Raw genomic sequence first — 12,821 nt, forward strand, 5'->3', positions numbered from 1 at the left:
AAAGTACTCCGATGGTCATCTAAATCAACACATTGAGTTCTAAGTCTGTGTAGCCCTTTTCTTACATTTGACACCAGTGCTGTAGGTTTTGCTGTTTACTGGAAAACCACTTCTGAATTATTTTTATTTCATGTGGCTGTGGCCTGACAGACCTGCTGTTTTAAAGTTTATTTCAGAACTTGCTGTGTTTAAAGTCAAGAAGCTTCACTTAATATGCCTGGAGCTGTGTTTTTATTAGGGGCTTGGGAAGCCAATTCCTTTCTCTACACTGCATATTAGGGGAGTGTGTGTATGTTACAGGATAGGGTTTCATATTCCTGCTATCAATGTTCAAGAACTGCTATTTTCAGTTTTGCATAAGGTTTTAGTGTTCACTTATGTCCATTTTTCTGTTGAAATACAGTGTTCTCGAAGAAAAAGAATTCTAGTTTAAATTATACTGCTCTTCTTATTGTTCCTCATTGGTACAATTTATAACCAGTCTTGGGGTTTTTTTCCTCTGTAAATGTGAGCTTTCAAGAGTACTTGAAAAGTAGTTACTAAGGAAGAGTGGATCTTTTTTTTTTGTCTGTAGACTTGGAACTAGTTGTGCCTGGAGATCTCATAAAATGCCATACTGATAACATATTAAATATATTGTATCTTCATCACACTGTTACTGACCTTAGAAATTCTTTTGATTAAAGCTTCGTATTTTGGATTATTCTTACTGTTTCCAGATTCCTGATAGGAGCAGAAAACAGCTGACTGACAAATAAAATGAATGCTAACATAGGAATGAAAACCGGGCTTTCATATCTGGTTGATAAAATTTCAAAAGAACAATAGTTAACTAAATGAACATAACTAATCATTAATTTTATTTGTTGTGATTCCAGGCTAAAACAATTTTTATATTGTGAAAATAATTTTTTGCTTAAGATATTAATAAGCATTACTTTTTAAAGCTACAAAATATGATTTGCTTACTGTAAAACTGTAAACTGTGCTATGGATCTCATTTTTTGAGTGTTAACTTTAATTTGGGTTGCTTTGGAGCATGTTGGCTGCCGAACAATCTATGTAAGGTACTGATCTAACAGTGCTTAAATGTATTGTGAACCTCTGCATTTCCTTGATAACTTCAAAGATGGCTATGCACATATTTAATGTGAGTGTGCTTTAATTAGTGGCATTGGGTTGAACTAAGTGGTCTATCTGCTCTCATGCTTTGGATATTTTTGTGCATGCAGTTAGCATCTCAGTGAAGTTATGACTAAATTTGTTTGTTGTGATACAAAAGTTACAGATTACATTCAGCCTTTTGAAGCGTGTTTTAAAGCTGAATTTTATTCTTGACAGATCCCTCAATGGTGCGTTGACTACATGCGCTCATTGCCTGGACCAAAAAGGGGAGTGGCATGTACTCAGCCTAGAAGAGTAGCTGCAATGAGTGTGGCACAGCGTGTTGCTGATGAGATGGATGTCATGCTGGGCCAGGAGGTTGGTTACTCTATTCGATTTGAAGACTGCAGTAGTGCAAAAACCATTTTGAAGTAAGTATGGCAACTTGGATAAAGGTATAACACAGCCTGCGTGGAGGTGGGGGGGGTTTGCAGGGTAGTGAAGAGTGAGCAAAGTTATGAAAGGAGTAATGAGGAGTGGAGTGAATCTACGGACAGGCACTTTCTGTGTTTTGGGTGGAGAAGAGAGACAGGAGCCACAGCATGAGCTGAGAGAAACCTCAAGTGTGGGGTTTGAGTAAAATTGAAAATGAATCATTCCTCCGAAAGAAATCACTGCACCCTGTGAAAATTATACCTGACTCTGGGACACAATCCTTAGTGTTTTAGTTGTTGGCTGTTGCAGATGCTTGTGCTGTGTAGGTGGAACCAGGCCCACTTAATACATCATTTGCAGATGACATTCAGAATGCTCACTTAAAAAGGATTCCACATACATGGTGTGGTTCAAGGAATAATGCCTTTATATCAAAAGATGTCTTCTGTTTTGCTCATAGAATTAGTTGAAGGGTGGGAATGAAGTTAATGTATAAAAAGAAATTTTAACTGAGACAGAAAAGTAAAAGAATGAACAGATAATCTGCAAACAGAAAAGGGGTGAAACAACTGTAGAAATTGTATGTCTAGGATTTCAAGAAGGTGTTTTTGCCTTTATTTTCCTGTCTCTGCAGAACCTGGAAATCTGCCAGTAATAGTCTTGAAACCAGTTAATAAATGTTGTTAAAAACCTTGTTTCCCTCCACCCTTTTTTAATTCTGAAGCACTAGCCGTGCCCCCCCCTCCCGATTTCACTTACAGCTTGCAGTAATTTCTCTCTTATTTGAAAACTTAAAATGGGCTTGTTACCTTCTTCAGAATGGTTGATTGATACTTATTTAAAACTTGATTAAAAGCTTAGTTCAGGCAACTTAGTGAATGATAATGGAAGAGGATTCTGTAGCAGACTATTAAATAAAATTTGTGTTGAAATTATTTTTGCTTGTGTTCAGGTACATGACTGATGGTATGTTACTTCGTGAAGCAATGAATGATCCTTTGTTGGAGCGCTATGGTGTTATAATTCTTGATGAGGCCCATGAGAGAACACTGGCTACTGATATTTTGATGGGAGTTTTGAAGGAAGTTGTAAGACAGAGATCTGATTTGAAGGTCGGTAATGATGAAATCCAACAGCATGTCCTTTCTAGTTGCAGGCATACCAAATTAGGTACTGTGTATTTGCTTACCATTAGCTGACTTGTATAATCAACTAAAGTAGATCAACTGTTATTTGATCTAATGATGATCTGTATTGGAAAGATAACCCTAGGAAATTTTTAATGCAGCTTCTGTTTTAGAAAATGCTAGGAAAGTTAGAAATAGTTGTAGCTAAACGTTTCTGTATTTGACTAGGAATTTTTTTGACCTTTGTAATAAGGGTGCTGTATTCAGGTGATCAAGCATGCTTAAATCAGTCAACAATTGAGTTTAGTTTCTTACTACTATATGTTGTATGTGTAACACTTCACAAATTCTTACTAACCTTGAGTAACTTTTTTTTTTGTCCTCCAAACCTACAGGTTATAGTTATGAGTGCTACTTTAGATGCTGGCAAGTTTCAGATCTATTTTGATAACTGTCCTCTCCTAACTATCCCGGGTCGCACCCATCCTGTGGAGATATTCTATACTCCAGAACCAGAAAGGGACTACCTTGAGGCTGCCATTCGAACAGTGATCCAAATTCACATGTGTGAAGAAGAGGAAGGAGATCTCTTACTCTTTCTTACCGGGCAGGAGGTACTTTCTTCCTTTTTTAATCCAGTGTTTCATACAGAAACTGTTTTAAGTGGCTTGGGTGGACTGAAATGTTTAGTTTGCTTTTCTAGTTTATCATTTGAATGACCTGAGGTTTTCTCACATACTATGCCCAAGGACCTGAAGCATATATCTGTAATATGCATATGCTATGCAAGGCCACTCTAAAATGAAAGTTCTGATCTTGCTCATGTACTTCTAAAATAGAAGCCTAGAGTATGAACCCTAGGTTTGTACTGATGTGAATTCAGAAGTTCTGGGTACCTGATACCATCCATGTTTTTACTGAAAACTTAGTTCACTGCACTTCTGGATGTGTATTGTACAACCTGTCTGAAAAATAACACTTCAGTTCTGCTACTTAGCTATCGGTAGTAGTTTTAATGACATGTTTGGGTTTTGTTTTCTGTGAATAGCTTTGAGTATTATGTTAGTATTTCTGTACTGCAAATACAGGGAGTTACATTTAAGAGATGGACTCGGTGCCTTGCAAAAGAGGATTGTACAAAAGCACTTAAGGTAAACAACGTCAGGAAATGAGAATTTTCTGGAAATCTTAAATCGTTCGCTTGAAATAAACGGGTGATTTTTTTCTAATCTGTTCCTTTGAGGCTCTTTTGAGTGGCCTTATTAGTAGACTGAGATGGAGAAGAGGTAAAAAACCCCATAGGTATTGTGAAAGTGTACTTGACTGTGTGAATATAATATTTCTAGTAGTGGGGAGAAACAATATTTCTAGTAGTGGGGAGAAACGCAGCTAGCCAGAGGTGGTTTTTTGACTCATTCTTCTTGCAGTCACTCCTCTCGAAGAATTACCCTTAAAAGGATGTGGAACAATTCAGTGTCTTTAGGCATATACAATCTTAATTATGTCGAGGGGGAAAAATAGTACAAATAACTTGTGATGCTGAAGGTGCACAGGCTTCTTGAGTAGATTTGCCAGTCATAAAGATGTGTTACCTTTTAGATGAGTTTTAAAGGACATTTGATTAAAACTTCTTCTGGCAGGTCATCTTGTCCCTTAAGAAAACCAAAACCATTACTGTCATTGTAAAAGCAGCTACTCTGGCCTTTAGATTTCTCCTTCTTTTGTTTGGAGTATTGCTGTGTGTTAAACTACAGCTAGGGAAAAATACTCTAATTATCAGTTATAAACGTTGTCCTTGCTACATCAGTTGCTATGTATTGTTCTAAATAACTTGTCCCCCAACTCCCGTAATTTTGTTATAGCAGGGGGGACAACTGCCTTCATACCACCTCTTAAGCACCACTCATGTTTGGCAAATGGCTCTAGACAGAACTGGCCTAGTACCAGCCAGTGCTACAGAGATAGTCTATTTTTTTGTATGAACAGGTTCTTTCATTTCTACTGGATTAATTTACAGGATGTAATGTATTACAAGTTTTAAATAAAATCATGCACACGTTGGTCATGTGTACAGACATAATTATGCGTAAATGTATGTAGCAATATCCCTGTATTGCCTTAGTGAATCACTTAAAACTTGCATTGATAAGCCACCATTGTCTGGTTTTTTTGCTTAGGGTTCTCCAGCCCATGTATCTGGATGATGCTGTTCAGGGGCACTGGGGTGGCTCTGCCTGGAGCTAGTCTGAATTTAGCTAGTTAGCATGAAATTGAGGTCTGGTTTACCTTCTGTAAAGAAGCTTTGAAGTGTTAACATCCATTTTGATTCATGGTGTTTTGGGGCCTCTGTTGAAGCCTATGTTTGAGCCTCATAATGCAGTCTACGTGTGTATTACTGTTGAATCTAAAGTGATAGGACCTACCGTAATCTCAAGAACTGGAAAGTGTGCACTAGGTACCACTACTGCTTTGTGGTTTGGGTTCAGTAGGCTTAGTAGCTCGAATCTTGCCATTGGTTTTCACTGGGCATAAATGCTTTGGAATTCTTTTGGATTCTGGAAAACAATATGAACATGATAGAGCATGGGATTTCTTGGCTGGATGCCCCCCCCTCCCCCCAAATGCAAGTGTGAACTGGTTTGAGTTTAAGAGGCTTCAGATGAGCAGTAATTGCAGTGGTCTGAGGCAGCATTAGCATCCTTACTGGCTACTGCCTTCACTTCCCACTGAACGTGAAGTAATTTTAACTGCTACCCATCTTATTGCTCATATAATCAGTACAGATTAGGTAAGACATGTTGATGATGGAACCTGAAGATACTAGAGAAGATTCTGTGTTGTTAGGCCCCAAAATAAAAAAGAAGTTTAAATACATTTGGAAACCAAAGGAATCTTAATTGTGTAAGCCTGTTACTAGATGAAGATGAAATTGTTGTTAATGGTGCAGAAATAAGTGTTCAATAAAAACTTCCTTCCGGAGTGCTGAAAGGAGCAAAAGTATGTGATTATGTAGCATGAGCTACTTTTCAGTCTGTTAGTAACAAAAGAGGATGTTTTTTTAAAGCATCTATTAGGAATAAGTATTTTGAAACAGGACTTGTTCCACAGTCCCTGTAAGCAGGAGAGCTTATCTGTTGATTTTTTAAAACAAACAAAAAAATCACCCTGGTATATTAGGGAAATTCAAGAAGAAAAAATGTTCATGTTTAGTGCCAATACTCAAAAAAGGTACAATGTGAGATAAAGTGGGTAACTGTAAGCCAGGTGGCCTTATGTCAGTCACAGGCGAAATTGGAAACTGACAGGGAGTTCTGTTCACAAGGAAAAAATCTAATTACATTTCAGTCAACATGTCTTTCTGAGACAGTGGGTTTTGTCAAACTTCCTCTCAGTTGTTGGGATTACAGATTCGGTAATTTAGTTGGGTAGACAAACATTTGTTAAGCTTCGCTCTAAATATCTCAAGACTGACTCACATGCAGATCTCAGAGGTGGCTGGCTTATTGTCTACTGGAGTTCTAAAACAGCATTAGATATCACAGACCATTAAGATCAGTAATCTGAGAGTAGGTATAAAATTCTTACAGATTAAGTTTGTGGGGTGGGGGAGGCAGAAATTATGACAAACAGTATAGATCTGTCTTACACATCTTAGTAACGGCATTTAGAAACGTGGAGTGTATTTGCTGCCACTCCAGTACCCTTTTCTTCATAAAGCCAAATGCATCATTAAACATTTTGGAGGAAGAATTCAGGCTGCATCTGGAGATTTGAAGTACAGATGAGTGTTGTTGTTCTTGATTGTAGATAAATACACTGAAAAATCTTGCTGTGAAGTTCTGGTGTCAATGTGCCGGAAAGGTTTAAAGTGATGTTGGTGTAGGAAAGAGTTGCAAAACGTTTTTGAGGTTTTGGTAGAATGTTTTGTAAATGAGGATTTATTTTAAAGATGCAATCTTTTCATCACAGTGAGGCTGTTTAAGCTGTGGAACTGTGAAAGAAAGTAGCAGAGACTTTCTTATGAGGAAATTTAAATAAAAAATAACTTTTTAGGCTCAGTGATGTTGATTGGATGAGGTTAAGTCAGCAAGTGTACAAGTTGTCTTGTTCAGGCTTGCATAGAAAGTGTTGAGGAGTATAAACTGAAATTCAGGAGTGGTAATACTGTGTTCAGGTGCGAAAGGGAACAAGTTTTTTTCTCTTCACTTGAGATAATGTCACTATGAAGTATTTCAAATAGACCAGGTCAAAAAGTTGCTGAGTATAGGAATCATGCTATGTATTCTCAAGAGAGAATAGGAGACTAGGTCAGTTTTGACTTGACAGAGCAGATCTTGGTTACGGTCAAGTGATGACCTGTTGCATGGACAACTTTTTTTGTTTAAGTTGTCATTCTGCAATTTTTTTCCTGAAATTGTATTGAGAGCATCACCTGAAATGATGCAGGCCTAGAAAGGGCTTACTCTTTTTACTGTTGTTTCCTTATTTCAGCTTATAGCACTTCGTTTTCTTTCCTGGAGGAAGAAAGGGAAAATTTCTAGAAGGTTCATGTCATCAAAGACAGATGTGGCTGGCAGTGCCCCTGTCTGTGATAGCGGCTTGAAAGAGAAGGGAGAAGCTTAAGGTGTCTCCCAAATATTTCTGAATTGGGAAGTGCTTTTTATTTATGCATTTGTTTTTTTGCCACATACTCATTTTACACAAGGTAAAATAGCCTTATACTTCTTCTGGCATTTGTTTCCTTCAGGGTTTAACAGTTATTGCTTACTTGACTCAGCTGTCATCTCCTATTTAAAAGAGTTCAAAGTATGTTCTAACTGAAGCAGTCTTGAAGTTTTGCTCACCTCGTGAGATTCTTTGCAAGTGCTCTAAGTAAAGGGTCAACTGAAGAAAGGATTTCTGAAATAATATTCCCAAGGACCATGTTTACCAAATCACTGAGTTCTGTTTTGCATGCCAGGTGCTTGAATTAGTGTGTTAAATGTGCTTAAAATGACATCACTAGTCATCATGTTTTTGTAGAAATAGTTTTTCTAAAGATAATGAGATCTTAAGATTTGAGTGGAGCCTGAGCAGCAAGTTAAATGGATGTTTACATATACCTGTTTGGCCTCTGAACCAGAATGAATGCTGGCATTTGAAGTACTTTCATGGTTCAGGGTGACTTGTGGTTGATTGTTCGGTAACTGCTCTTTAGTATCAGTGTAATTTCAGGTCTCATCCATGGCAGCACAGATGGGTCCTGCACACAAACAAAAGAGAAGGAAATTCAGGTTATTGGATTGTTAGCTTAGCAGTAGCAATTTAACTCCGTAACTTAGGGCCACAAAGATGATCAAAGGACTGGGAAGCCTGCCAAATGAGGAAAGGCTGAGAGAACTGGGTTTGTTGTGCCTTGAGAAAAGAAGGCTTAGAGGAGACATCACCATGTTCCAGTATTGTAAGGGTGGCTAAAATTGAAATGGAGGCTCCCTTTCTACAAGGAGTCACATGGAAAAGACAGATAATGGGTACAAGTTACTTCTGCAGAGATTTTGATTGGACACAGGAGGAAACTTTTTCATAATGAGAACAATCAGCCATTGGGCCAGTCTCCCCAGGGAAGTGGTGTATTCCCCAATGTTGGATGTCTTTAAGATTCAGCTGGACAGGGTGCTGGGCCACCTCGTCTAGATGGTGCTTTTGCCAAAAAAGGTTAGAGCAAATGATCCTTGAGATACCTTCCAATTTGGTTTTCTGTGATGCTGTGAACTTCATTGCTGATAGTCTTCATGGGTTTCTTTTTGTCTGGGGTTTTAACTACCATTCCATGGAACTTTATGTAGGAATCTTGACTATATTTTGTTCAGTACAAACTTGCTTCTTAAAATGTGGTACACTAACTCAATAATACATGCAACTGCTCCTGTAATCCTTTTCTGTTTCTATTCTTACAGTAACCTTTCAGTACAACACCTTATTTAACTGCAGAAATACTATCAGGGAAAAAAATGGAACTGAATTTCTACTGAGCATTCAGTTTGAAGAGTGTAATAAAGACTTTATTTTCAACAGCAGATAAAAGTGCTGTGCATGATAAGAAGCAAAATTGGTCTCTTCTGTGGTTAATTTTATACAGCTCCTTTTAGATGAACTGCTAATGATATGTTCAAATCCTGAGTTTTTGATGCAGAACTAGGGAATATTAAGTATTGGAGTAGTGAGATGATAAGCAGTGGAGATGTGTTGGAGGCAGCTGGTTGAGGTATTGGTCTGTGGTTCGTTTATTTCTGAGTCTTTGCTCTGTGTTCTGACTCAGAGCCTGAGGAACCAACATGTTTCTAAATTAAACTGCCACAGACTGTCTTTAAATTTAAAGTAATACCTAGAAGAATTTCTGTGAGAAGGCTTTCAAAAGTGAGGTCTAGGGAAAAAAAAATAGTATTGCTAAATATTACTTAGTATTGCTAAGTCCTGTTTGCATTTTCAGTCTTTTTTTGATATTTCCTGATACAAATCAAGTGGGGGGTGTGATTTAGGCATTAGTCCTGTAAGTGGTACTATTGAAGTTGAGCCATAGGAAAACTATCAGTTCTGTCCTTAGTTTCAAGTACTGACACTTTTTCATCACGTCTTTTCAGATAACATGTCAGATTAAAAAAACAGGCTTCTTGGGAGACCTTCCTTTTGTCCCCTTCCCTTGCTGTCCTTTGAGCGATGTGAGAGGTTTTATATTTACTTTCTGCAGTGAGGGATAGAAAAACTTCAGCACTGTTACAGTGAATTAGTTTTACGAATAAGAGGGGTAGGAATTCAGCTCTACCCTCTGTGTCTTGTTCTAGGTGAAATAGATTTTCTGCATGTTCTGGGATGAGTGATGCAAGCAGTACTAGGCAGTATGAGAAAGATGCAAAACAAAGGGTCAGACTCTGAAAAGACAATCTTGAGCATCAAAGAAACTAACTTGCAGCTAGTGTTTTCTGTGGTTAGTTTAACTGTTGCAAAGGAGTAAGTGGCTGCTGACCAGAGAGCAGCATTCAGTACAAAGAGTAATTGCAGCCAGGTCAGTTTCCATGGTTAGTATCCAGCAATTTTAGTTGTGAAGTATCTTCAGGTGACATCAAATATGTTTGTCTTGCTGAATGGGTAACAGTATTTTGGGGTACTTAATTTTGACCACAGCCTGAAGCATTAAATACACCTCCTTTATGCCTGAAAAACACCTGTAGCTCTTTTGTTTTCTTTGATACTGTGAGATGTATAACCTTTTTACAAGTGTGTACATATTTTGTATACCGTTGCTGTAGTATTTAGTGCTGTTCATGAGTGAGTGTGTGTGACTCAGGACTGCCTTTTTAGCTTTTGACTACTTGTATGTGTAGTTACACATGCTTAGTTGAAGTTTTCTCACTCTATTTCTCTGGAGCTGGAGCAAAAGTTCTGCTTTGTGAGCTTGAATCGTTTAATATAACCAGTTATTTCACGTGTAGATGTATTGAACTGCCATGAGAAGGGGGAAATAAAGGCTGTGTTCTTAAATTTTTGAGAGCTTTATATGAGTAGTAGTTGGTGGTGTCCCCATCCAGAGGATGCTGAAATGGTATATAAGCAGCAATCTTGGCATTCTGAGAATTCAGGACTCCTTTTGTCAACTGGCTTTGAACTCAGAGTTTCCCTCTGATCTGATGGATCTTTGCGTTTCTGGGGGCACAGAAACGCAGCTTCAGTGAGAGGAATAAAAATTACTGCATCCAAAGGGTGTTTTTAGACACTGATCATCAGGCTGCCTTTTGTTTGGAAAAATGGGTTAAGATGGAGTAAAAAATCCTGTCAAATTCAGGAGGCATAAGTAACCTACTTCCTGTTATATGAAAGCAGACATGGCTGTGCTACTGTTTCTAATAAATCAGGGGGAAACTGTGCACCCTGTTCTTGCTTTGCTTTCTAAACAAGGACACTGCAAAGTATTGATTCCCATAAAGACTTAAGTCTTGCTGAAAGTTGTGGCACAGTGGAAGTTCCTGTTGAAATCCTGAAGCGTTTTGGTGGCTCTGAATTAACTTTCTCATACCTAAGCTCCTGAACAAAATCCACGTTTTGATGGCTATTCTAAATATTGCCTGTTGTCTACCAGTTGTTTGAAAACAAAGCAGCCTGATCAGGATTGTGTGTAGAACCACCAATTCCTTCCAAGAAACGGCACCAATTTCTTGGAAGGAATACCATTTAAGTTGGCTTAAATTTGATTTAATAATAGTAATCTTGACTGAATTATTTTCCTGGTTACTGCTTGCTTTTTTTTTTTGTAAACTGTCATTATTTAGCTGAGGGTAGAAAATACAAATTATCGAGACTCTCAGTTGGATGTTTAGGTGTTTAGTTTCCCTGGTTGAAAAAACTACTTAGCACCCCGTTACCTCCTTGATCACTAGTATATCCTTAAAAAGAAATAAGTTCTCTTTGTTGATTCTTGTCTGTCTTGGAGCTTTTCCAAGGAGAACTGCTTATGCTGTTGAGGGTGTGGAAGTACGTTGAGGATTCCACATCAATATTCAAAGTATAGTACTATGGAGTTCTTAACAGCTACTTGATTCTAGTTTTCATGGTGTCACAGCTGAACTATAGATAGTGTATGTATATTGTTAATTCATTTTGATTGGATCAAGCAAGAAGTTTTTAGAAACTTTTGAAGAATGTAATAGACCACCTGGGACAATTCTGATAACTGGATGTTGTGAAGTATGCATATGTTGCATATGTGGCACTTGCAGATCAAGTTCAAGCTAATAACTTAAGCATTGCCTAAGCCTCACACTTTTTACACATTAGGCCTACTTTCTTTGATTATTTCTGAATCAGGTCTTCGTGCTGATGCACTGTGCAGTCATGGGTTTAACTGTGGCTTCTTTGATCCTATGTCTGTTGCTTCCAGTACCCTGTTACCCACTGTCTGAGGTAGTTGGTGGGATGGTCTGAGTTCTTGAGGTTTTTTTGCAGGCATAATCTAAATGCAAGACAAGTTCACTCTACCTTCCCTCTTTTCCCTCTAAGAAGAAGAACCTCCTCCTACATGTGGGTTGATGAAATAATCCATCTTCAAGGGAATTTTTTAATGGATTTGGAGTAGATGGTGTGCAAATACTTAAATGTGTGTGGCTCTTAAAAGAAGTCTTTCATACTTGAGTAACTGGGACTATTGAATTAGACTTGCTGAATCTTCAGAGGATTAAAGTTAGGATTGTGCCTCCAACTGTATCTCTTGTATCTCCAGACTTAAATGTTGTCATGTGATACAAATGAATCTTTAACACTTAAATGAATCCTTAATACTTTCCAACTATTCTTACTACACATATTCCTTCTAGACTATGTACTTTGGGGTACCGGTTTCAGTTGTCTGCTGGAATTGGAGGGTGGTTGTGGATGCAGTTGAGGTAGAGGTACTGTTTACTGCCAGTATGGTAAACAAGAGGAAACTACCTTTCTTCTATTTATTTATTTATTTAAATTAAAAACAGTTCAGTGCTAAAGAATTATTTTACTGTCTTTAGATGAGTGGCAATGGTCCTTCGTGACTTGCATACTATGAGCAGTTTGTGATAAAAGGTCCATAGTTACCTCTGCAAATCTGTAAAGAGTAATGGTTGTACATGCACTTGTCATCTCTGTGTTGTAGTATTTTAATGAGTCCTGATTAGGGATACTTTGAAACTACATTGAGAAACTCTAGGGAAAAACAATACTTTCATCTGTTCTGAAAGATGATAGGTGGCTGTGAACACATGTGGCCTGAAGAGTGTAGTGCTTTCATTTATCACTGCTTGCTTGTATTCTACTGTCTCTTAAGTATAAAACTGTCATGGAGTCTCTCGTCGTGACTGCTGGAGATTAAACATCCTGTCCAGCATCAGAGCTTTCCCAATTACACACTGTAATCTGCTCAAATTTCATGAAACAGTGTAGTGACCTTCAGATCAGGATCTAAGGTCTGTGCTGTGTTTAAGTTTTTGTTTGTGGGTTTGACTGTTGGGTTTTTTTGTGTGGTGGTTTGGTTTTTTTTGTAAGATACAGTGATTTTGTGTTCACTATTTATCAGGCCCAAGTATCGGCTTGTGTTGTGGTTTAACCTGGTCTACAACCAAGACCCACGCAGCCGCTTGCTCTCTCCCCCTTACC

The 12,821-nt window shown here is 38.0% G+C and overlaps 1 protein-coding gene across 1 annotated transcript in view; it reads left to right on the forward strand.

The window, feature by feature from the left end:
* Positions 1-12,821, forward strand: part of DHX15 (DEAH-box helicase 15) — a 46,273-nt gene that overhangs the window by 9,664 nt on the left and 23,788 nt on the right. Inside the window, exons 3-5 of the mRNA XM_040588303.1 lie at positions 1,342-1,535; positions 2,492-2,651; positions 3,062-3,280. Of these exons, the coding sequence (XP_040444237.1) occupies positions 1,342-1,535; positions 2,492-2,651; positions 3,062-3,280 (573 nt within the window). The remainder of the gene's footprint in view (positions 1-1,341; positions 1,536-2,491; positions 2,652-3,061; positions 3,281-12,821) is intronic.

Source organism: Falco naumanni, chromosome 1 (genome assembly GCF_017639655.2).
Source record: "Falco naumanni isolate bFalNau1 chromosome 1, bFalNau1.pat, whole genome shotgun sequence".
Classification (NCBI taxonomy): Eukaryota; Metazoa; Chordata; class Aves; order Falconiformes; family Falconidae; genus Falco; species Falco naumanni.